Source organism: Brienomyrus brachyistius, chromosome 10 (assembly GCF_023856365.1).
Source record: "Brienomyrus brachyistius isolate T26 chromosome 10, BBRACH_0.4, whole genome shotgun sequence".
NCBI lineage: Eukaryota > Metazoa > Chordata > Actinopteri > Osteoglossiformes > Mormyridae > Brienomyrus > Brienomyrus brachyistius.
This window is the reverse complement of record NC_064542.1, coordinates 6,150,501-6,176,264: the sequence shown is the minus strand read 5'-3', so window position 1 is coordinate 6,176,264 and position 25,764 is coordinate 6,150,501. Positions and strand designations below refer to the sequence as shown.

At 47.0% G+C, this 25,764-nt stretch overlaps 3 protein-coding genes across 11 annotated transcripts in view; 2 read left to right on the top strand and 1 right to left on the bottom strand.

The window, feature by feature from the left end:
* Positions 1–2,446, top strand: part of ppp2r2ba (protein phosphatase 2, regulatory subunit B, beta a) — a 63,339-nt gene extending 60,893 nt beyond the window's left edge. For all 3 annotated transcript variants that reach the window (XM_049028132.1, XM_049028133.1, XM_049028131.1), the window contains one exon: positions 58–2,446. In XM_049028132.1, the coding sequence (XP_048884089.1) occupies positions 58–337 (280 nt within the window). In that variant the 3' untranslated portion in view covers positions 338–2,446. The remainder of the gene's footprint in view (positions 1–57) is intronic.
* Positions 2,447–4,876: 2,430 nt separating this feature from the next.
* On the top strand, positions 4,877–8,144 carry gpr151 (G protein-coupled receptor 151). The gene has a single exon (XM_049028135.1). The coding sequence runs from the start codon at positions 6,294–6,296 to the stop codon at positions 7,575–7,577; it is 1,284 nt and encodes a 427-aa protein (XP_048884092.1). The 5' UTR covers positions 4,877–6,293; the 3' UTR covers positions 7,578–8,144.
* A 48-nt stretch (positions 8,145–8,192) lies between these two features.
* tcerg1a (transcription elongation regulator 1a (CA150)) lies at positions 8,193–23,789 on the bottom strand. 7 transcript variants are annotated; one of them, XM_049028125.1, is made up of 21 exons: positions 23,725–23,789; positions 22,594–22,813; positions 21,641–21,793; positions 21,091–21,361; positions 20,708–20,986; positions 18,559–18,621; positions 17,067–17,267; positions 16,717–16,829; positions 16,524–16,633; positions 16,064–16,224; positions 15,538–15,616; positions 14,543–14,681; positions 13,170–13,259; positions 11,742–11,860; positions 11,490–11,640; positions 10,547–10,711; positions 10,276–10,458; positions 9,612–9,791; positions 9,211–9,294; positions 9,003–9,103; positions 8,193–8,858 (listed from the first exon to the last, which is right to left on the bottom strand). In XM_049028125.1, exons 1-21 carry the CDS (start codon positions 23,769–23,771, stop codon positions 8,657–8,659), a joined length of 3,111 nt encoding a protein of 1,036 aa, XP_048884082.1. In that variant the 5' UTR covers positions 23,772–23,789; the 3' UTR covers positions 8,193–8,656. The 7 variants fall into 7 exon arrangements, 6 of the variants coding, with proteins under 6 accessions (XP_048884082.1, XP_048884084.1, XP_048884083.1 ...); XM_049028127.1 differs by having other exon boundaries at positions 16,524–16,612; positions 23,725–23,787; XM_049028126.1 differs by having other exon boundaries at positions 16,717–16,826; positions 23,725–23,787.
* Between the last annotated feature and the right edge of the window lie 1,975 nt (positions 23,790–25,764).

The following is a 25,764-nucleotide window of genomic DNA, read 5'->3' as shown; positions in this document are numbered from 1 at the left end:
CCTGGTGATTATCGTTAAATCTTTGACTTTTTGCTGTTATTTATAATTCCCTTATAGTGTCATCATGACAGGCTCCTACAACAACTTCTTCCGAATGTTCGACCGCAATACGAAACGGGACGTGACCCTGGAGGCCTCGCGGGAGAACAGCAAACCGCGGGCGATCTTGAAGCCACGCAAGGTTTGCGTGGGGGGTAAACGACGGAAGGATGAGATCAGTGTGGACAGTCTAGACTTCAGCAAGAAGATACTGCACACTGCCTGGCACCCTTCCGAGAACATCATTGCTGTGGCCGCCACCAACAACCTCTACATTTTCCAGGACAAGGTCAACTAGCTGTTGTGCCCAAGCTCCCTGAAAACGTGGCATTTGGCCCTTTAAGACATATTTTGCTTCTTTATCTTTAAAAACATCCTTCCTCAAAGTTGGTTGCTGCAGATCTGCTGGCTATGCACAGCAATGGTAAGAGGATTGTTCCAGAATAATTCCAGGAAGGGAGACAGTACTGCGACACAAATGCCTTGAAGAGAGGCCAAGAGAGAGAAAATTTTCATATCTCCAATGTTGCATCATGGACACTGCTGGGCTGGTATGAACTACAGGTGTCTTTCATAAACCCATGCCCTCCCCGTATTTTCATTAGCTTATTATTTATTTCAAACTCATATTGGTACTGGAAGGTGCATTCAGTGTTTCACCACTAAGCGAGGACTGGAATGTGGTTAAGGAGAGAGAGAGAGAGAGAGAGAGAAAGTGAAAATGTAGCCACCTCCAGCTGACATCCACCAGATGGGAGACAAAGAAACCGACAGAACTTACGAGCGACTGCTACCCATTTTTCAGCTGGCGAAAAAATACCAAATGATGCTATTCTAACCTAAAGGTGGAAAGTGTCGCATCCCACGTGTCTCTCGTTTCCGCAACCAGCCTGATTTCTCACAAAGGATTCCACCTGGCACTACGACTGTCCGCCCCCGTGAAAGACGGACGGCACGTTGCCAGCTTGTAAAGTGCAGAGAAAATGGAGAATTATGGAACAACACACGTTTCTGATTGGTTCCCTTCCCAGATGATTGCCCTGCACTTCCTCCTGCTCCCTTGTCCACATTCTTAAACTGGAGTGCCTCTGAGCAGCCACACATTAATTCGTCCAAGTGCGTTTTCATTTTACTTCCATTTTGTTCAGTATTGGAATGAAGAAGCTGTTGTGCCTTGCTCTGGTATTTGATCATATAATGGTAGAGAAACAGCCTCAGTAATCCATGTCATGGACCATGTAGAACCGTCAAGGACAAATGCAGGGTGGTGTGGGCTTACATGGGGGAGAAAGTGGTGCCTCTTTTGGATGCCATTTGGTACATGTTGAAGAATTGGATGATTGTGGAAACTCTGCATTTTTACATGCCTGAGTGATTAGGAATGAATGTTTTTTAAAACTGTAAATGGCAAAAAGGCTAATTTTAAAATTCTCTTAAGTACAAGCTAAATGTTTGTGATACATCCTTTAGTACATTTAATACAGTTGTACTTCAATGCTGTATTCTGCACAAAAGTCATTGTGCAAATAAATTCTAATTAAATTCTAATTAAAAATTCAGAAAAGCCTTTGAGCCTGTCAAGAAGAAAACTGATGGTACCAAGATTATTGAGACAATTATCTCTGTCACTTCTTTTAACATTCTGCCTGTGTTCCTCACTCTGTTCATAAATTCACAAGTTTGAGCTTTCGGTCTGATGCTACGTCAGGCGAGCTCCCTGTGTCGTGTCAGTGACTGCTTGAGGGCTCTTACTCGCAAGACTCTGTGCAGAGCGCAGCTCATTCCACAGTGAAGCTGGCCATGCTGCTCTTTCTTGGAAATGTCTAGCAAACAGAAGCACCTGGAGCTGCTTCATCAAGTGAGTTCTGACAGAGGTGGTTGACCCTTCTCCCGTTTTCCTCGTAGTGCCCCTGTCTCTTCTCGAGCTCTCAGTCTTCCTCTATCCAAGTCCCTGTCTCTGCCCAGGGGGAGGTTGTGTGCTGTACTAGGGTATTACGAAAACCACTACATATGTCCCTTTCTGGTTCCTCTTTCCCAACCATCATACTTTCCAATTCTGCTCAAAGGACTACCACAGCCGAACACAATGCAGTGCTGGGCTTGGTTACGTACTTGAGATTTCATGGTCCAAGAAATAGAGAGACACAACTGGACCAGTAGATCCTCCCATGACATGAGAGTAATGGCGGTATGATGTAGCCTAACCAGTGACAAAGGTTCTATGATATCAGGGAACTTTAGGTACAATTCCTTTAATAAGTAATGTCTTCTGAACTATTTAAGTTGTAAACTTCTTAATGAAAAAGTTTTATAGCTCAGAATGTATTTAAATGTATTTAATTGTCATGCAATCTTTATGCTCTCTAGTATTCATTGAAGTAAAACACAAAGCAAGCTGGAACGCTCATGAAGCCTCCCGTGTCCTTTTTTAATATTATGGGGGGGGGGATGTCCAACTAGGATACATATTTATTTTCTCATGCACGTCGTCAGGCTAGCTTTTGGCTGGTATCCTCAAGCCTTCCTTGTAGGTAATCTGCTCCTCTGCCTTATTTGATGACAATGATACTTTATATTAAATCCAAAACTATATTGCCATAAAATGATCAGTTTGACGCTATCAACAGTCAATACCTATTTTGCTGCAAAACATCAATGTGTATTTTCATAGAACTAAAACAGTTTGATGATAGTACTCTACATATGACATTTCAGTTTAGTCAGTCTTTGGACACGTGGAATGCTAGCAGGCATAATCACTAAAACATCAAAGTCTTCATGCAGACACAGCAGGATGGTAACCTACGATGATCTCAAGTGCCCTAATTAAGATACACATCAAACGCATTTAAACATCTCACAATATGACCAACATCTGGGTAAATGGATAGAAAGATGACGGATACTTAGATGGATGCACTGTTATAACAATGGTTCCAAAACATGATCCCAGAAAAGCTTGCTGTGACTAATTACTTGGGCCGTTGATTGAATTCTGGCCATGCTGGGATATGATTATTAGCTCTGCATTGCAATTTCGGGGAGGGTGAATGTATTTGCACAAATAAAACTCAAGATTCAAAAATAAGATATAGGTGTAGATATTTCTTACGCTTCATATATCGGGCAGTCTTCATTGTTCGCAGACTCGTTATGAATTACAGTGAATATTTTTTAAGCAACGCTGCACTTCCCACACACTCCAGTGGACATCAGGATTAGTCTTTCATGTTTATGGCAAAAATAAGGCTCAGAAGCCCACTGCTGGTGTGATCAAGGCTGGGAGACCAGCCTAGGACAGCATTCCTATGGGTTCCTTTTGGATTAGAGCAGGTAGTTACTGAAAGCACGTGGTAATCCCATCAACCATATCCTTAGAAGCCTCATCCCCTTCACTAGTGCATTTTACCATCCTAGTTAAACAGCTATAACCAAAAGCCCAGTAAGTCTATCAGGTGAAAAGGGTATTGCTCACTGCTGCATCCCATGTAGAAGCGGGTGTTAACGCCAACTGACTTCAAAGATCCGGTAAATTTGCAAAAATAACTCAGAGGTGGCATGGCAGTCTCACATCTCTGGGGCTGATGCTTTTTGTGCATGCATATGTATGTGTGTTTGTAATTATTACATTGTGGGGACCAGATGTCCCCACAATGTGATATAAGCCTCTAACTTTTTACCTTGTGGGGGGATATTATTCGGTCGTCACAAGCACAACTCACATATATATATATATATATATATATATATATAAAATGTGAATGAAATCAAAAACCGAAAAATGGCAATAGTCTTGCTTGGTTATGGGAATAGGGTCATGCCCACAGAAACGAGAGTCCCCATAAACATATGCTCTTTAGTATTCATTGAAGTAAAACACAAAGCAACCTGGACTTTGCATGCGTGCGCATGTGGGTGCGTGTTCCCCTTGTATTGTGCGGGTTACTTCCCGCAACTTAAGGGCATGCAGGTAGGTAAATTGTTATCTACGTATTGAACATAGTTCATGATTGTGTCCGTGCACATGCATGCGTCTTGCGTTGCCTTGGGTCGGCTTCGTTACTAACTGGTATCCACGATAGAGTTATTAAAATACAAGAATAAACTACAGACGCTGTATTCGGTGAGTTTTTTTTTAACTATATGCATAACTAACAGGACACAGGCACGTTTATAAACTTACCTTCTAATTACATCCTATCGTAATGCTAAGGAATCGCATGAAACGATATTTCAAATGTTCTCATCTGTTGCGCTGAGCCGTTTAAAAACAATCCTGTTTTTAAAGATTTCAATCTTAGCTACACCGCTTACCAAAAATCAGTGCTAATGCAACGGTTCAACTATATCAATCAGAAAGATTAATACGTGCATGAAATTTGTGAAATACCAATATTTGTGATTCATGATGCCGTGAATACCGCCGGTGAAGAAGACGGTAATTCGTCAGGTATAGTGATCACGATCTGGTTGACCAAGCTGTCCGATAACCAGCGACGTGTGTAGCATCCACTTAGTAAGCAAGACTCAAAACGTGTACAAAGTGCTCCGATAAGCATACTTGACGTTTCATTTATATCCCTCGATGTAATTTGAACTGGGTAATCCGTCTCACAAGTGCAATTACGTCTTAATTTTGATGTCAGCTACTCAAATGAAACATTTTCCATTATGCATGTAATGCAGAGGAGAAAGCGCGGGTTCATTAGCCTGCACGCCGTCAGCCTCCCTCTCCGTATGCTGCACGCGCCCCTTCGCCGCGCGCCGCTAGCCTCCCGCTCCGTATGCTGCACGCCGTTTCGCCGCGCGCTGACTGCAGCGTCCGCGTTCTCTCATCTCATTTGTGTCATAATTAGCTCCACTAGGACTGATCGGTAAAGAGTAGCCGCTAAATAAGATACGTAGGGAGGAGGTAAAATGCAAATGAGGGAAAAGGGCGCCTTCCAGCCCAGTCGTGTTGCTGAGCACATTTTAGATCAAGGTGAAAAACGCAATTCGCCAAACCCACTATTTCTTGTGGTTTCAAGTACGGATTAAACACCCAAAGTGAGGTGCCAGGCTGGAAATCTTCGCCTTGCGGTTAGGAATTACTGGCTATTCTTTTTTTTACACAAGACTCCGTTAAAGTTTCATACTTTGAGCAGAGAAACTACTCAGTTTTAAAGATCCTCTCGAATCATAATTAGTGAACTACGGATACAGCATTCCACCCCCCAACCCAGTACTTACGGTGAAATTTATTCGGACTTCTCTCATGCTTCTGCCGTCAAGAAAGCCGACGTTTTAAACAGATATAACATATCTGCTTACGAAAGCCACATTAATACAAGCAGGAATCCGCCAAACGGAGATACTACATTGAAGCAACATCGCCTCCAAGTGTTCATTTTATTGAATTAGCGTCGGTGTTAGGAGTGTAGAATCAGACTAGAATACGTAGGCTATCCGTATACAAAACGACTATGAGCATAAGTATTCATTGGCAAGGAATCCTCATTGTTAAGAAAGTGTATATAAATGTATGCCTATATTACTACGAACGTGTAAAAAAGAGATTCTCAGTATTACGAAAATAAAATTTAAGTTCAAACATGACGGTGACGTACGTGATAGCAACAGTAATATATTACAAATGTCGCCTGTTAAACTGCAGTCTTATTGCATAATAATAAATCAAAATGCTTTATTAAAAAGCTAAAATTATAGCTCTAAAAAGCTTGGAAACCTCGGGAAATAGGAAAAGTATTGAAATTATAGGCAACCTACCGTTGATTAAATTTTTCAGTAGAAATAAATCATCACCATTTCTATGTAAATCTAATAAAATATAGCCGAATCTTGAGTTTTAATTCAATTTGAACTCACTTCAAATAAAACATTTAGAAGAATATAAGTAGTTTCTGAGACCAGGAGTTTTATTAGAAGGAAACGTTAATTATAGTAGGGGTTATTGTTTTTTTCTCTAAGGTTTTGCTAATGATTATATTAATTGGCCCCATGTGGCTACCGCAACAGGCAAAGGAAACACTTAAAGTCAGCTGGAGAAGCAACTGTCAATCAAACTGTACCTTTATAAATGCGCATCTAGAGCCCGCAGCATCATCCCGCACGATAGACCCATCGCCGAGGAGCGGGGCTGCGAGTCGCTTAACTAAATACCACAATTAATCGTAAGATTCTAACTTTGAAATAATAATCACCGTCTTTTTTTCTTTCGTTCATTTGAAGTATATTGGATCTGCAGCTGATACAGAATGGATAAACTGCAAAATCTTAACTCAAGTAATGATAACAGCACCACTGACACAGAGTCGTTTACCGAGTGGGATTCTTATCAACGACTGAACTCCCGGGAACTCAAAATGCTCATTCCAGTTATTCTTGGGATCATCTGTGTCCTGGGTTTTGCTGGAAACCTCACGGCTATGGGGGTGCTCCTCACTAATGCCCATAAGGGTAAACTGTCTCTGATCAACTCCCTCATTCTCAACCTCATGTTTGCCGATGGTCTGGTGCTGGCTTTTACAGTCCCCTTCAAGGCTGCCGCATTCTCGCGAGCTAGCTGGACGCTGGGATGGTTCGTGTGCAAGACTTGCGATTGGTTCCTGCACTCCTGCATGGCAACTAAGAGCTTCACTATCGCCATCATGGCTAAAGCCTGCTACAAGTACGTGAGCAACCCCATGAAGCAGGTGAGCATCCACTACAAAACCGTGCTGGTCATCTTGTCCTTCTCCTGGCTGTTGGCTTGCGTGATTGCAGTCCCCCAGTGGCTATTTGCAGTGCTTCAGAAAGATGGCGACAGAATGGTCTGCATCCAAGTCATGCCACCCAACACTCACAGGTTCATGTCTGTGTACATCAAGGCGTACCCCCTGGTCACCTTTTGTGCCCCCATCAGCTTTGCCCTGCTCTACTTCTGGAGGGCGTATGGCAGGTGTCAGCGGCGTGGTAGCAAGACCCAGAACCTCAGGACACAAATACGCTCCAGGAAACTGACACTCATGCTCTTCAGCCTGACAGTCACCACAGCAACTATGTGGCTGCCACAGTGGGTGTCCTGGGTGTGGAGGCACCACGTTATGGAAACCAAGGCCCCATCGCCGCCCCTTGTCTTCACGCTCTCCTCCCAGCTGCTGATGTTTTCCATCTGCCTGATTAACCCGATGATTGTCCTCTCGCTGTCCGAGGAGTTCCGTGAGAGCTATAAAGGACTGTGGCGAAGACTGACTCTCCGAAAACACCCGCCCAAGCCCAAGCAGGGGCCACACACACCTACGGCTCAGAAGTGCCCCTGTCCCAGACCCGAAACCGCTGGAGGACAACCACTTCCCCACAAGTCTGGCCCAGCAGAGGAGACCAAGCCGGACCAGGATGTAGAGCACAGCTGCACAGACGCTGAGAGTCCAGCCAACAAGGATGGCATCGTCCTGCCAGACGTGGAGCAGTTCTGGCAAGAGCGTGAGACAAACTCGCTGACTGACGTGAACGACCCAGTGCCCTGGGAGCACCAGGACCTAGCAGAAGTCAAAAAATAAAATGCGCAGAATTGCCACAGGCAACTGCAACACTGGCCAGGGTTTATCACACCGACTTTAAAACATGCGAACAAAGGCAGCGGGTACAACAAAGTGACCTCGTAGAGCTGTGCTTTACCAAACGACACACACACCCAGGTATTGCTAGAGTAGCTTTGGATTTGTTCTTGTTGAGATTTAAGATGTAACTTGTTGACTATTTTCACTGTGATTTTGTCTGTGATTTTAAATACGTTTATGTAAGACTTGACAAAAATCAACCCATTCAGCAAAATTGAAGAATCTCTCAAATGAATCCTTCGTTACACCCACCATCTTACAGTGGGCCTGCCAATTTGTCATGATATATAAAACCTACTGTAAATATTACACATACAGCTGCTTATCCAGTGTTACAAATTATTGTAAATAATCATTTTCACATTTATATATGTTACATATGATAGGAACTGCTCCCAAGAACGGTGTAGAAATATTTTGGAGGGGAGGGACACGTATTAGTAAGATTCTGTGCATGGTCCTGAAACTATAGTTTTGTAAAAGTTTTTTGCTTGTAATAAAAGTAAACCAGTGTCCATCAGCAATATTGTGTTTTCGTTTGAACGTTATACGTGCTTATAAAAAAAAATGGGAGGCTGCTTTTATTTCAGTAAACTTATACAGAAACCGCAACATCAAAATTAAGTAATTTTAGGAAACATTTAAACATTCAAACTGTACTTTAGCATTAATGACGTCTGTCAAAAGATAATCAGTCATCACCACCATTAGAATTAGCATCTCCAGAATACCAGCATGTATGTTCAGAGGAACACATACATACATCTAAAAATAAAAATAGAAAATAGTTTTAATGGTTTCTGGACCGTCAAAGGTAACCATGGATGTGAAGAACACATGTCAGCGTATCACCATCGCTTGGAGTCCATAGATCTTGGGTGTGGTAATCTGGAGAATAAGGTGATGCAGGATGGATGCTGGGATACTCCTTGTCATGATGATGTTAGCTAATACTGCGCAGTCTGCAGGCCGGCTAAGCCGCCAGACCCGGGGGAGCCCGGAGTGGGGTAGAGCTCCCCTTATTTGGTGGAGCGGCGAGTGGGCTCCGAGGCGGTGGGCGGGGGCGGTGGCCCCCTGCGGTCCAGATCCTCGATGTATGACATGATGAGCTTGCGGCGTGCATCTGGGACACACTCCAGGACCAGATATCGCTTATCGTTCTGGAGGACCTTCTCAATGTCCTTGAGGTGCTGGTCTGACTCCTGGATCAACTTTCGGGACCTGAGCATTCCCCATTTTTTTTGGGGGGGGGGGGGCAAAAAATATGGGCAGGTAAATATCACTGGGAAGTGACACCCCTAGGGCCAGCAAGTCAGGGAACAGGAGGACCAACCCTGTGAAAGAGCAGCTCAGAGAGCGACTCACCTGTATGTGATGAATTTGGTCTCTTTCAGGAGTGTCCTGAAATCCGCTTTGGCTGTGATGTATTTGTCTTTGATGTAATCTTCAAACTCCCTCTGCTTTTTCTGTAACAGAGCCGGGTAAAACCAGACATAAGAGGAAAGTTACACCGAGCAAAAACTCAGGGAGCAAATTAATTTCTTTTCTTTTCTTTTCTTTTTTTTTTTATTACCCGGTCACTACTGGAGAACTTGATGCAGCGGGGATCTTCCTTAATGAGCTTCTTCACCTCCTTCCACGTTGTGGTCAATGTGATCTAAGATGCCCAAACAGAGAGAATGATGATGATAAAACACCGAAAGACAGAGCATGCTGGAATGCCGCAGTGACACGCCCAGCGGGAGAGAGTGTGCAGTCCTGCTGTGGTTAGCATATCTGTTAACCCTGAGTAAATAACACATTAGCATTATGCTAAAGATTCACTTAGCTATTATCCTTCTCATAAGTTACTGATGTCAAATAAACAGCGGTGAAGTTTCACTGACCCGCTGAATTTTGGATCAGATAATCTGCAATGTCCAAGTGTGGGTTAAAACAGATTCAAGGGAGCAGCTTTAAGCAAGGCCGACGAACCGAAGAGGTCTCATCCAGCAGCAGCCGGAAGTGCTCCTTCTTCTTCTTGGCGAGCGCCTCAATGTGCTCGTTGAAGAGCTTCTCCTTCTCGTCACGCTCCAGCAGGGAGGCGGACTCCCAGCGGTGGTCCTTCCTCAAATTCCGCCGAGTGTCCGACCATGTAGCATCCGAGGATCGTACCTGGCGTGAGCAAAGACAAAAATCAGAAAATCACTAGAGTACAAGTAATGGACTGCAAAACTTGAACCAAAGGTCCATGTACGTGAATGGGAAATCTTTCGCATCAAACCACTTCTGTTTGTTGTCTTTAAGCCGACACGGGTATCGGGGGAAAATAGGGACCAGTGAAGAATGACTCACAGCTTTCATAGCAGTCTTAACGTATTTGACAGTTTCCTAATCCGTAATCAGTAGGGAAGGGGGAAACAACTCTGGTCCTGGTGTGGCAGTATCCAGCATGTCGTCTATCCTACCTAGTCTTTGATGGAGTGACCTGATCTTGGGCAGACAAACTCCTCAGGTAAGATAGAAAACCTGCTGGAAACTGGAACTCCAGGACCAGGGTTGCCTACCCATGCAGTAGGTTGATGGATATGAATTCAGGCGACTCTGATACCAGATTTTGGGTTTTTGGAATATGTAGAAGGATGGAGACCCTACATACCATGTCTGACATAAGGGCCTTGAAGTGCTGGATGGCCTCCTCTCGCTTGTGCTGCTCCCGTTCGCGGTCGATCTCCTTGGTCTGCTCCGAGCGCGCCTTCTGCACCTCCCGCTCCCGCTCCCTCAGGCTGGCTTCTATCCGCGCCTGCCTCTCCAGCTCCTTCTCCTTCTCAGAGTCCAGGTTCTGCAGCCCCAGTAGCACACGGTCATGTTCATGCTAACCCCAGTCCCTCAGCGTGCAACTCTGTGCTTATGGTTAGAGCTCAGCACACCTTGGACAGCTTCTCCACATACTGCTTGAAGAGCTCCTCCCTCATGGCCGAGCTCTCCACGGCCTTATAGCGGGGGTCACCCTCCAGCTTGTCCTTCACCTTGCTCCACCTCAGCTGGCCATCGACGTGCTGGTCAGCCAGGAGCTCGAAGAAGTCAACCTTCATCTTTCATGGGGAGGAAAAGCACCCACTCAACACCTCCCATTCAAACAAGCTCCTCACCAGTAATTAAGACGTGACGCATATCAGTACAATTACAACGTACTAGGAGAAGTCACATAAGAGCAGAAGTAACCCCCCCCCCCCCCCCCCCAAAAGAGTGACAGCTTTTAACAAAGATGCTTACTCTCCCAGTCAAATCTGACTGGAAGCTGCTGAAATTCCAAACACACAACAGCTTGGTCCAGGTTGAGGTGAGGTCACCAATAACCTATTAATGACTCCTGTGTGTTGAGTAGGGTGGTAATTAACGGTGCCCTGGAGTGCAGTCAAGCCAGTGTCACTGTGAGAGGGTGAGGGGTGCAGATGAGAGACTGACTGGGGGGCCTCCCTCAGAGAGCACCACCCACCCTTAAGTTGTCCCTGGCAGGTGACATTTCACAGTCATTAATCTTTGATGGGTGACCTTTTGTTCCTAGAGGAAATCATACCAGTCACTATAATCATTAACCCTCCATGGTACACTGGGGATTTGCATTGAAAAAGCTTTTGGACACCAGCAATAAAAGTAGTGAAACTGCGTATATAGAGAAGTCTTCAGAAAAGCATTGAACTAACAAACCTTATTATTCCTAGGAAGCTTCCCTAGAATTCTAAGTACTCCAAGTACCTTCATGTCATACGGCAGAGCCTTGGCTACATATTGTGGGGTATGGCCCATTCAAGAGCTCACCCACAGCATCCATCCCTCCCCAATCCCCCCACTAGTTAATAGCCCCCTGACCTTCTCTCCACGACTCTTGGAATCCTCTTTCTCTTTTTTCCTGAGAGCGGTCATGAACTCAATGAACATGGCTTCCCGGTCCTTCATCTTCTCAATGGCCTTGAACCGTGCATCCCTGGCATGTTTTGAAGCAAACTCGCTAAAAGTCATCCTGGAAAATGACGTTCAGGTGATATTTTCAATAAAACTGGCAGTTCTCATGTCATAAACATTATACAGAAGACTTTTAAGACAGCCTGCTACGTAGCTTGCCTGATATTTGGCTTTGCCTCCTCCAGCATCTTCCTGAACTCTTCCTTGGCTTGCATGAGCTTGTTCTTCTTTTCCTTTCGTTCTTCCTCAGCACGAGTCTTCACATACTGGTCGAAGACCTATAAGGTCAACAAATATGTCTGAAGTAAGTCTGCATCCATAGAGAGTAGCGAATACCGTTACCAAGGAAGCATAACGGTGCATGGTGAGCTCTACCCGGGGCAGTTAAAGCTCCTGCTCAAAGATGACGACATCTCCTGTTCAACCAAAAACCCCACATATGTTTGAGCTCCATTAACATTCCACCGCGATTCCAGAATCACGTGATTGCGATAGCCCTAACGACAACCCAAAAGAAGCCTACAGGCTTGAGTGCTTGACCCCCCAATGTCTGGGCTTCCAATGACTCTCAGTTTACATACGCAGATCCCCTTAGCGTGGAAGATAGAATGTATTAAAGGTTGGGTACCAAAGCACGGTACTAATATGGCAGTTCCCATAAGATCGGTATGTATTGGACAGTATTGTAATGCAGATTTCAGTGCCGCTTAAATGCCTCAGATGTCAATTGAAATATTTGCTCTCTACTGCTTAGGCAACAGAAGCATCACTGTACCTCACATGTCATTGGTTAGCACTAAACTTGCTCTGATGTTAGCAGACACCTATCATTAGCTAGTAGCTACCTTATACACGGTTAAAACGCTAAACGGTCTGAGATGTGATTGTATTTTGAATGAAATACAGACACCGGGAGGTACTAATTAAAAACAACTGGAGTGTAAAGCAGGGAACACATACAATGTTTTTTTTTGCATTTACATATTTAAGGTGACGAGTTAATATATTCAATTTAAAATGAAATTTGCCAACCCTAAGACACAGAGCATGTCTATATCTCTCCTGTGGTGAAATAACCAAACAAACACTTACGGAACATACTGGAAATGGCAGCCGTGAAAACGTTTGCCTTCAGTACCACCAAGACGACAAAAGATGGAATTTCTTATGGAATAATGGTCTGTCAGAGCCCCAGGTGCCTGGACTATGCAAGCTACTGCTCAAACGTTTCTTGTAGCTCATGGTGACGTCATCCTATTCGGAGTCAGAACGTTACAGATCTGTCCAGTCATATCTCATCACCTCGCATCATGTCAGCTCTTCAGTTTGGGTAAAAGGATACTTGGGGTGTTTCCCCAATGGACAAAAAAGTCCAAAAAAAAAGCAAATGAAGACATTCGATCACATTAAGAAGAGGTATAATGTTCAGTCAGAAAAAGGCACATTTACCTGCAGTTTGGGTACAATTGGAAGAACCCTGAGGTTACAACCCCAGTGACTAGTGACTGTACCCTGAAAGGTACAAAACGGTACTTTTTCCCCCGAGAGCATAACTGGAGCGCAGGTACATATCTGCGGACACATTACCTGCTTCCGTTCCTTGGGGTTCAGCAGAAGGTACCGTGGGTCAAACACTATCTTATGCAGCTCCTTTTCCCATGTGGAGAAGGCTGAGACCTGGGGGCAGGATGGGGGGCAAGGCAAAGGTGAAAGAGCATGCGTGTAAGAGCAGCCCTAATGAGGAGGCTATAACAAGGTGCCTACGGCAGGCGAGCAGCTCACCCGCTCCCCCCTGCAGGGCATGAGTTTAGGTGGCACTGAGGTCTGTTTCATCGCCAGAGCCACAGTCTCAAATGAACGAGGACCCCCCCCTCCCCATGGGGCAGCCGGAACCTTTTCCCGGCCGTTAATCGGCACAGAGAGAAACGGTCTAATTAAGCAAAAAAAAGGCCGTCTCTCCAATTACCCCGGTAAAGCACCTACTGCAGAGAGCCATTTCCAAAGTGCAGCTGGCAGACAGTGCCCTTGGTGGGGACGCCCGGCCTTGAAGATCAGCCCTTTTGATTCCACTAAAAATGCTTTTCATCTCCTCTTTGGGACACAACTTAAAAGGGCGACAACCTTTCCGGGGTCTCTCTGCCCCCCCACCCCCCCACTGCAAGCAAAGCATTGAAAACAAACAAGAAAATGTCAGAGTGACAGTAATGCCGTGGGTCAGATACACGGAGAGGGAAAAACCCTCTGGATGGACAGACAGGGTTCCTGCGCCCCCCCCCCCCCTGCTCAGAGAGGGGAATCGCATGGCGCAGTGGTTCAGGGTAGCTAACCGGACCCCTCAGACAGGTCAGCAGATCAAAGAGAACACAGCAAACTTCCAGAAAACCTTCTTTTTACCTGCAACAGGCACTGCCAGTCCAGGCATATTTGCTCAGCAGACATGTGCAATGTTTCATATCACTGAAGCAGACAGTACTGTCAGTTGGTCAAATTACAAAATTCTAAACTAAATGCGTCATAAAAGGGCCCGCGTATCACAAATATCCATCTTATAGAAATACCGTGTTACGGTTAAATCATTCTGAAGTATATGCTGAATACACCACTACCAACTATTGACAGTCTCATCAGTTTAATTCAAGTAATACCCAATAAAATAAATTACCGAAAGCGTTCTGCTGGACGCAATATACCTGGACTTGCAGTAAGTTGCACTTGGCACCAAAAACCAATTACTTAGAATCAATACAGCAACAAACAAAATTTCCAGCAAAATCTCACACACAAGACATCCGGGTAAACACAAAAAACAGGGGAAGGTGTGGGGGAGGGAAAGCAAGGGTATAAAATACAAACTGCAGATTGTACCTTGGTGGGCTTCCACTTAGACTTATGTGTGAGACATTACAGAGCCGGTTACGAGCCACGCGAGAGTATGGCGGCTGCGTTGCAGTGTGCTTTACCGCTCTCTCCAGCAGCATGTCCCTGAACTGCGCGACGCGGGCCTCCAGGGGCACCACCGCCCGCTCCCGCGCCGCCTTAATCTCCGCCTCCACCGCCACCTCTTTCTCTGCCTCGGGGGTCTCTTTCATCTCTTCCTTCCTGCGGAACGACATGGGGGACATCAGAATGCCCGATGGCCAAAGTAGGGGTAGGGGTGTAAGTGGCGGTTTGGGGGTGGGGGGGGGGGGGGCAGGGAGATATAGGGTTTGGAGCGCAGATCGTTGGAAAGGCAAGCAGTAACGTTTAAAAGTGGAGCTCAACAGCAGCCAGGTCATGGCAGCAGGCGAACGGTTTTTTTCTACCAATCAACTGTCTCAGCCGACCTGTTACTCTCTCCCCTTATCTACCTTAGCAGTACAGTTCCAGTACAGCTCTAGCACATTCCGCATCTTACAGATGGCTTGTGGGGTGTCTAAGGCTCCCAATCGTGACGTCTCACTGGACCACAATCACAACGCAACTAACATCTGCAGAACCTCTGGAGTTCCTCTGTAAGAAAAGTCTAGAAGAAGGCTGAGTAGGTGTTACCTTGGAGGCCCATGTTGGTCTCACCAGTTCTACGGGCGTTCCCTGAAAAATATTCCCCTGCGCAACAAGACCGCCGTTTGGGGCAGGGAGAGGCAGACCTCTGACAGGAAACACTGATTGATTGGGTATCCTGGACAGCAGGGATTTGCATAACAAAAATCACGCCCCAAGACAGGCAGGTATCAATTAAATACACTCATTGTAGGCTGGGTCAGAACTTTCAAAGTCCAATTTCTAGCAGTTCATATTCATATGTTAAAAAAGGTGCAGATGCACAGTTCACTTTGACGAGTCGTTACGTGACAAATTAAGCTTGAATTCTCGCTGACGGACATGGTTAGCACGGCCGGAGCATGCTTGGTGCGGCTCGCACGGAGCCACCAAGGCCAGCATGTCGCTCACGGACGCCGGGCTCTGGCTCACTTACTTTCTCTTCTTGGCCTTGATGGGCTCGTCTTCCAGGGCCTCCGCAGCGGCAGCTTCCAGCTCCTCTCGGCTCACGCCCACTAGGAAGCGAACGGGCAGGTTAGCCATTGCACTCGCACAAACACCTGTTTCTGGCAAAGTGGGGCATGGGCGACTTGTAGACAAGCACAGGCCACAGCACTCAGTCCTTTTCTATAAGTAGGAAAGACCAGGCAACGTACTGTATGGATGCGTCACACCTACCAAGGGATGAAAGTTTTGATGCAATGGGAAGAGAGAGAGAGACAATTCATAGATGCTAACTAGCCATGATCCATGATGGACCCCACACAACGCCCACACAACATGGGGACAACAGGCTACCTCCACACACACAGAGCGGAAGCGAGACTCGAACCCCCCACCTGGGAGATATGAGGTAATAATGTTACCTGCTGGGCTACTGTGCCCCCCCACCATCGCTGTTCAGTAAACACAAAACCAGCCACCAGCCAGCCCAACCTGGGCACCTCAGGCACGGGGCTCACCCAACTTGCGGCTGTCCTCCAGACCCCTCTTATGGGGGGGCTCCTGGATGTTCTTGTCCACATCAGCCCGCCCCATCAGCTCCTCGGGCCGGTCCCACATGGAAAGCCGGGTGGTGGGATTGTAGAAGAAGACGCGGTCGTCACCTGTCCAAACCACGCACCTGCCGGCGGATAACGGAAGCCACAAAGATCAGATATAAGCACAGATCAGCAAAAGCCAATAACTTCCCTTTCTATCCCGGCAACAGCTTCTGATCAGTGCCTGTCAGTGATGAAACTGAGCCTTAACAGTCCCAAACGCATCCCAAATAAATTACTTTTTGTTTTAGTCACCTGCCTTCTGCCTTTTCTGCCACCTTTCTGACACACAGATAAAGTTGTAGCAAACAAATCAAACGAAAGCAGAACCCGAGGAAGGCGAGAGAGCACAGACTGGTGTAGGACCAGTGTGGTTACACACCAGGGGGTGCCAGGGATGGGAGTGGTGGCCACCGGCTTGGCCTTCTGAGCAGCTCGCTCCTCCTCGGTCATCTCCTCCTCCTTTGGCTCCTGAGCAAAGGCGACGTGGAGCTGAAAGCAGCCAGTCACAAAACACAGAGGAGGACGCCGTAAGGCACGGTGCACCAAGGCCGCCTGAGAAAGACCAAACGTACCTCTTTCATGTCCTTGGGAGGATCCAACTTAGGCTCGTCATCATCCATGTCCATCAGATCAGAATTTTCTAGCAAGAATTTGCCATCCTTGGCCTTTTCCCCATCCTTATCTGCTGGGGAGGGGGGGACACAACAAAGCTCATTAAGAGCACCTACAGCCAGTCTTCATTCTTGGACATCACTGACAAACATCATCCAAATCCTTCAGTATCACTAACCAGTCATTTTCCAACTGGAAGAGCCACGTATTGAACACCAGCCAGAAATGTCCACTAACCCTCTGCAGCACCAATCCGTGTCTTTTAAAGACGCATGCATGTATATTCCATGAAGCTGGAAAACCACCTTACCTTTCTCCTTGAGCTCATCCGGCTTGTCCCAGGTGGACTCCAAAGTCCGACTGTTATAGTAGTAGGTCTTCCCATCGGCCGTTTTGTACTCGGACCACTCTGAGAGGGAGAGTGTGCCGGCCAGTACAGCAGGCCCTGCCGCCATGGCCATCTGTGGGTGCATCATGGGAACCAGGGGAGGAGCCATTCTGGGGAGCAAACCTGGGATAGGCCACACACACAGGCAGGTGTGTGAGAGCGCACCAGCGGCTCGGCCCACGGCCAGGCCACCATCCACAACCAGTTCACTGATCCCACCCCACTCCGAGACCAGCAAAAAGAAACTGAAACACGCAACTAGCAGAGGACCCTTTGGAACTCGAAGAAACATGATCCTCAGGTGGGTCACCTTGAGAGCCTACCCATCATCGCCATTTGCAAAGAGAAATAACCTAAAAATTTGCTCTCCCAACAAAGTTTTACAGCGTCTTCTGCATATATAGTGCACTGAGAGTTGGAGGTCCGAGCTGCATCTGCCTGCAAACCCCACTTGTCAAGCTAATATTGGGAAGAGATTCAATACAAGACTTTCATGAGTATCGAAGTATGACTGGGGACAGATTAGAGTTAAGCCAGTAAGGTGTGAAACAATCATTCGCTAATCTGAGACAAACAACCAAACGACTTTTAAAAAAAAATCTGCCATGTTAGCAATGCCAGGGGACAATAAGCTTCTTAACCGATAGTTTAACCATTAACCAGGTAAACGGTAAATTTACGACAAGAATGCCCATCACCACCACAAGGAAAAGTTAAAGCGTGATCAAAGATGACTGAAGAAAAGAATGAGGGCAATCACAATATCGATAAGCTCTAATATACACGACAAGCAAAGTTAAAAACCCACTTTCCGTCAAAACAAGTCAGAGCCGTGATTTTCACAATCTCCTTTCCTTTCGAACCAACACAAACCCCAATTACCAAAGGTAATGATGTCAACCTGATGCATTTTGAAAGAGAGCTTAGATTAGGCACAGATTTGCAAACAGCCACCATCAACAAGAAGGGAGCCGCTGCTGATGAACACACAAAAACATATAAAAATGGTCATGTCTGTGAGCTAAGCCTGGCTCTGTTTTCAGAAGATGCCACCAAATTGCCACAGCAAGCAGCACCACCAGACCGGTAGCTGAATGGGGTCTGAGGCAGACAGATCATTCCAATCTGGTTCCATCTCATTGCGTGGCTGAATATTTGGATTAGTGCATCTTTCCAGCGGGAAACCATTGGCTTTCAGGGCGTGGCCTTAACTACTGGAGAAACATAAAACCACTAAAATTCCGTGATCCGGACATGTCTGATAGTAAACAGCAGCAGATCAGATCAAAGTATCCTAGTGGACAGTGTGCAAGTGTGCAGGGCAGACACAGGAGGAAGGGTAGCGTCACAACACGCACTAACATGCCAACTAACAGAGAATAAAAACTGCACTGGAGATTTTGGAAGGAATTACCGTTTTTGTTGGGAGCGACTGTCTTTATATAGGGGCAGCTGACTATCGGCATCATTGCTACACCTGCAAGAACGGATAAGCAAGCATATTGGACACAGAAATCGCCGGCTGCTTAGACAGGTCATATACGCATAGATATTTACAGCTAGAGGGCTTCCCATCACCTGGCTGGCAGGTGAGGGGCTCTCTGAGCACCTGGACAGCACAGGGGGCCTCAAGCGGCACTTGCGGAATCACACAAAGGAATGGATTTCATCCCAGAGTCGATAAATGAATTACACATGTTTTTAATATGATAAAATAATGGCGAAGTTTTGGAGTGGGGCTGAATTAAGCGAAAGGGAAAAAAAAAACAAAAAAAAAAACACTGTAGCACACCACAGAGTGTAAATCCCAAACTGTTACGGCACGTTCTGTGGAGCAGGGAAGTACCAGACTGAGCCACTCTCACAATGACTGGGACAGACTGCCACCTACTGGACACTCTGTGCCATGCTCCCAGCAGGCATTAGGTGCCTGTTAATCTACCCCAACAGAAAAAAGTACATAAACATCTGCAGTCATTTATAGATCACATACATGGAAACCAGCATAGAGTGACAGCCCAGTCCAAACACTGGGAACACTGTACTACACACACAAGCATGGCCTTTGCTAACCTAATCTATGGGAGCCTTCAGTGCCGACAACGCAAACACTGCAGGAGGAAATAAAAGCATGAATTTTAAAATAAGCAGGAAACCACCTCATTGGCGTTATAAGATGAGGGGTTGCTGCTCTGACCACCCCACCCCCCAGCACTTGGAATGCATGGACAGGGTCACAGCTGAGAAGGGCAACAGCCCTTCGGAGGAGGGGGGGGTATGCAGAAATCACAGCCGACTAACCAGGAGGGTACAACTCATCTGTATGAACTACATCAACTACCTGGCATCAGTTAAAAACAAAACACACCTGTCAGATGGGTGCACCAATCCCTGGCTTCCATTTGGTGCGCTGGGCTACACTGTCCTCCTGGCACGCGGAAATGACCCTGCAGGAACGTGCTCATTGTGGCATTTCAGACACAATCCTGCTGCAGTCAGCTGTGACTGTGCCAACACACTAAGTCGTCATCACCTCTCGGGCACGCAGAATATGTTAAGGTGATGGGAGTCACAGAGCCACTTTTTTAGTGATGCTGCCGGTGACCAACCAGGTGGATCTGGGTGATCATGAAAAGTAGCCTACTGCCGATTAAAGTCCATCCATTACCATCTGCTAATCCGGGGTTCGGGTCACGGAGGTACCAACTTCAGGAGATACACCAGACCTCCCCTCTTCCCAACCACCTCTGCCGATTAAAGTTTTCAATTAAAAAAAATTGTTGCCCAATATCAACAGGAAAGACTCATCATTGGAACAACATTGGTCAGCAACATTGCCCCCTGTATCACCACATATAGGATTGACATTTGAGCAATGATGCCAAGCTGGCCACTGGTTTTGGTGAGCTACCCAACCCAGACATTATTAAAGACTGCACCATATTATTTACAGAAAGAAGACAACTATTAAGGTCTCCATTAACTCCATTGAGGGTGCATGACCTTCACGGGCAACATCATAAAAGGAGCGATGACATTCTGGTGGCCCCAAGGCAAAAGGCAGCAGGCACCTGCCAGCTAGCCTACGGCGAAAAGCGGGGCAGGTTCACTGGGAACCCTGACAACTCTTCATGTATCCGAAGTCCAGCTGCTGAGTTTCATCAGCTGGAAATCAAGCCTTAGCATCTTATTCATTTGGCAGCCGCTTTCGTCCAAAGTAACATACGCAGGTAGCATCTCATAAGCATAGAGCTTAGATACCAACAATCCTACGCTGAGCTTCCAGGCAGAGACCAGTAACTCACAAGCATGACAGCTATGGGAACAAGAGCTGCACCGAACACCACAGAAGCTAACATCTAACCAGAGAAGGATCAGCAAGCAGATGGTGTAGACGGAACATCATGAATATCATACATATTAGTATGGACAGATGGTATGAAGGAACTCAAAGGAGGGCGTGTGTGTGTGGGGGGGGAGGGGATGATGTCAGCGTCTGAGAGGGCAGGAGCCCCACGCACAGGGCCATGGCGCCGGAGCGAGGACAGCGGCTGAGCACCTACCTGGCAGTGGGATGGGCATCCCTGGAAGGGGCACGCGGAATGGTGGCACCATGACGGGGGGGAAGGCGGGCATGGCGGCGGGCTGGGGCAGGCCGTGTGGCACGGCGTGCGGTATGGGGGCCGGCAGACTCTGTGCCAGTGGCTGCGGCAGCGGCTGAGGGACGGCTGGCAGTGGTGTCGCCGTGGCAGCAGCCACAGATATACTCCCTGTCACCACCGGGGGCGCCCCTGTAATGGAGGGTGATGACGCCACAGGGGACATCTCCGTGGTGGGTGGGGCTGAAGTTGGGTGGGGAGAGGACACGTCAAGAGCAGGGGCGTGAGCACCAATACCAAGAATGCCTCAGAAAATATCCACGAGACACAGCCCGAGCGGCACTTACCGACAATAGGCTGGGAGATGGCTGGGGAGGAAGGGGCACTGTTGCTGCTGGGCGCGGGGCTGCTGGAGCTCAAGCTTGGGGAAGGGGCCCGGGTGGCAGCAGGTGCCGTTGCAGCAGAGCTGGCGGCCGGAAGGCTGGTGGGCGAGGCTGTGGCCGAGGGCCCCGCTCCCGGGGACATCATCAGGGGGCTGAGCTCCGACTGCTGAATAACCTTCACCCCATCCGGCTTGGTCCAGGCCGACTCCCGGGTACGGGCGTTATAGTAGTACACCTTGATGACAGGGGGAGGCAGAAGGTGAAGAACTCAGCAGTGATGCCATTAAAAAGCACAAACCACGCAGAAACATGTCAGGTGAGGCAGAGAACTCTGGTTACTAACTGGCTGAAGAATCCCCACACCTGGATTTGAAGCGCTGACCTAAAGGTTACCCCAAAAACCTGCACACACACCGGCCCTTTGCGGATAAGACTGGCCACCTCAAGTCTAACATCACAAAGCTTGATTCCTCTCTGTTAAGCAACACTTCAGTTACATTGAGGAGATGCATACCTTCCCTTCTGGGGTCTTGTTCTCCACCCAGATCTCCTCAGAAGGTGGCAGCGTGGGCCCCCCCGGGGAGGGTACAGGGGGCATTCCAGGGGGGAACATCATTCCGGGGGGGGGAGGCAGATTGCCCATTGGAGGAGGCATGAATGGGGGTCTCTGGGGCACAGACACGAAAAATGTAACCGATGTGTGAGATCAACCGGTACCAAACAAATACAGCAGGCAAGGCATTTTACAAAGCGATAAGCAGAAGGTCTCTACAGCAGGCACTGGGCTTACATACGTCAGACAGACCAGGCCTCCCTTTGCAAATGGGAAACTAACGGGCCACACGGAGAGGAGGATGGGCGGGGCCTGAGTGTAACGGGCCACACGGAGAGGAGGATGGGCGGGGCCTGAGTGTAACGGGCCACACGGAGAGGAGGATGGGCGGGGCCTGAGTGTAACGGGCCACACGGAGAGGAGGATGGGCGGGGCCTGAGTGTAACGGGCCACACGGAGAGGAGGCCGGGCGGGGCCTGAGTGTAACGGGCCACACGGAGAGGAGGCCGGGCGGGGCCTGAGTGTAACGGGCCACACGGAGAGGAGGCCGGGCGGGGCCTGAGTGTAACGGGCCACACGGAGAGGAGGCCGGGCGGGGCCTGAGTGTAACGGGCCACACGGAGAGGAGGCCGGGCGGGGCCTGAGTGTAACGGGCCACACGGAGAGGAGGCCGGGCGGGGCCTGAGTGTAACGGGCCACACGGAGAGGAGGCCGGGCGGGGCCTGAGTGTAACGGGCCACACGGAGAGGAGGCCGGGCGGGGCCTGAGTGTAACGGGCCACACGGAGAGGAGGATGTGTGGGCCTTGTATCCAATGAGCACAAACACTGGCTGTCAGGGGTAACAGAACTGGACACCATCACTGACAACCTCAGCTCTGTATGGTGTCCGTATGACATGGAGACATCTACATACCTGTAAGTGTGGGGGTCCCACCGGCGGGGGCATACCCCCAGGAGGAGGTATGGGCGGCATACTGGGATCGAATGGTGGACGTCCGAATGGAGGCCGTGGGGGAGGGGGCGGTCCTCTCATCATGGCGAATGGAGGGGGCGGGGGCCTCATCAGCGGGGGAGGGCCCCGCATCACTGGGCTTGGGGGAGCAGGGCCACGAAAACGAAGGGCTTCTGCCATCCTGAGGACGAAATGGGTCATGAAAGTCAGACAAAGGGCCATTCTGTTCAGACGAGGCCAGCCGCCACAAAACAAAGATGGTACTTCATGCAAGCCCAAGACTCGAGGCATACAAAAGCATCCCAACCTCACACTCATTCAATTTACAGGCCATCCAGAGTGTCAGTTTCTATCAGGAATGAAAGAATCATAATTGACCAACAGCATAAAATTCACCACCACTCATACAGGTAAACACCTACAAAGCCTTGTTACTAACTACACCTTCTTTAAACATGTCGACCACTACATTTAAAACACGATATACACAAGTAATCATATCACGTGCCATCAATAATCAATGGGAAAGGACAATAAATGCCTAACACCATATTCAAAGATGCATATCTTACACTGGGTGGTCGATTGTATTAACGTGGTAAAATGGGAGTTTTAAGTGCCAGCAGGCAGCTAACATATGTGCTTAGAGAGACTGTAGTGGGGCAGTGGCCGGGTGGCGTTCTCCCATCAGAAATAAAACACGCCGGCCTCATTCTCAGCAGTATTGGGCTCCCCATTCATTCATACCTATATATATGTATGCAGTAGATAGTTCAGCAAGAGATGAGACACTGACAGCCGTACAGCACGGTACCGGTAACTCAAAGGAGGCGATAACTCAAACCCAAAAACAGCACAAAGTGCCGGCTAACAGAGCCAGCGGGGAGCGGCGGAGTGACCAGCACGGAGCCAGCGTGCCGTTTCTGGCCGTTAGCTGAGCAGCTAGCGACATGGGTAACTTTACTGAAGTGAGCAAGCCAGCTAAAAACATCATAATCTGGAAAGGAAGGTAACCATAACAAATATTTCAAAATAACTTTTATACGTGCTAGTAGTAGTGAACTTAAGAAATCCGTATTTTAATCGTCTAACCTGTTCTCGTCGAAACCGATTCCGTCTCCTTCTACGTGATCCGCCATTACAAGAAAACAACCAAGAACTGGACCTGAACTTCCGGCAAATGTACATAGAGCGGCATCGGAAGCATCTGATAGGCTGTGGCTCCTGTCAATTTTTCAGACAGTGCTATCCTGGTGATTTTATTGGTTGAACAATTCATCAATCAGGTGGGGCCTTGTCTCCGTGGATTGAAAACGGGAAGTAAATCATATCGTACGTAGGTCACGTGTAAAGTAGAAGCAGGTTGCTGTTTAGTATTCCGCGGCATGACATCCGAAGCAATTGAGGTCGTTTTCTACAGGAAACTATTTCCCATCTTTTGCTGCTTTTATTTGAAACATTGTGTTATTGGTCAAGCTTAACGTAATATATTATTAAACTGCGAAATGCTGTACTTAAGTTTTTTTATTTTGGAATTGCTGTTTTCCTCAGCTGTTTTGTTCCATATGTAACGTAGCTGCCCCTCCCCCACTGTTCAGTAGACTACTGCAACAGTTATTTGTACTACTTTATCCATATAAGTGCATTTAGATATAATAACAGGCTTTTGCACTACAGCCAGAAAACAACATATAAATACTGAAGCATAGAAGCTGGGGAGTACACGCTGTCCCGCACAAGCCAATGTCTTTCCCTAAGACGTTGATCATGAAACATCATGAGTTGAGAGCTCCCGATCATGGTAAGGGCTCCAATCAAATAATTGATCCATCTCTCCCTTCGGCAGCCAAAATAATTGGCAACATTTTATACACTACCCAAACCTAATGGCATGTTAATGGATCCATCTGGTTTCGGTATACTTCGTATATATCAAGCACTGAAATGGTGCAATATATGTTGGCACTTCTACAGTTACTGTTTAAAACGACTGGACTGGAGATATTTGCAAGGTTAAGTACATTTTAGCATACTGATCGATCTGGACAATTAATTGGTGATATTTCATATTCATTATTTTTACGGAAGCTTTAAAAAACATGAATCCTAAACCAGGTTCATGGAGGAAAACAGCTTTGAATATACAAGTACACAAACAGCAATTGAACTAGTCAGAGTAAGGGCAGAAACTGAGTGTTAAGAAGACCATGGCCGAGCTGTTAGAAGGACAATCACGCCTGCTGGCGAAGAAGGCAGAGCTGGGGCTGTGCTGGAGTCCCTCCCCTAGACGCTGGAAGGAGACCGTTGGGTTACGAACGCGCTGGCCATTTGCCAGTATGGGTGATTCCTGTTTTGGGCCTCATGTTCCTCGTGTTTAACTGGCTCTTATTCTTTTATAAAATTAGGCAAATCTTTATAACCTATTTCATTATGTGTTTATCTTTGTTACAGCAATAGAAAACACCTAAACTATTTTTATCTCTTTAAAGCACCATTTCTCTGGAATATGCGCTAATTTTAGCATGTCCCAAGTGCAATGTATTCTTCCTCAGTAAATATAAACTATAAAATTACAAAAATCCAAACTTATTCTTTATTATTTTGATAAACTATGGTATACTACCTTTAGAGACAGAAACCAATCTGGTGAAACTTTTGTTTTCTGTAATTATATAATACATGTCCCCGCATTCGTTTCCTACCCTGTGAGCCTCTAGTTTCTTGGCTCCCTAAAAGGACTACAAATCCATACAGCCATTTCCAGGAAGTGACATCATTTGTTTTTGGAGGGAAATTCAACTGAAATTCAATTTTCAACTCACTCTCTCCTGTATTTTTCTCAATTTTATATTACACACCGGTTTGAGGCAATTTGTTTATTTAGCTTGTGTTTACTCTGGATACTTTTACTTGGATTAATTCTATCCTTCTGTAATTTCATTGACATGTATTTTGCTGTTCTTTGCTGTAGTTGGTTCTCTGTCTGGTTTTATTTTAATCCCATATGTGAAGCACTTTGAGCTGCATTCTATGTATGAATGGTGCTATATAAACAAAAATTATTGTTATTATTATATTTGAAGAAATAATGTCAAATCCATTATGGAGCAAGTGCCAGTATAACATTATATT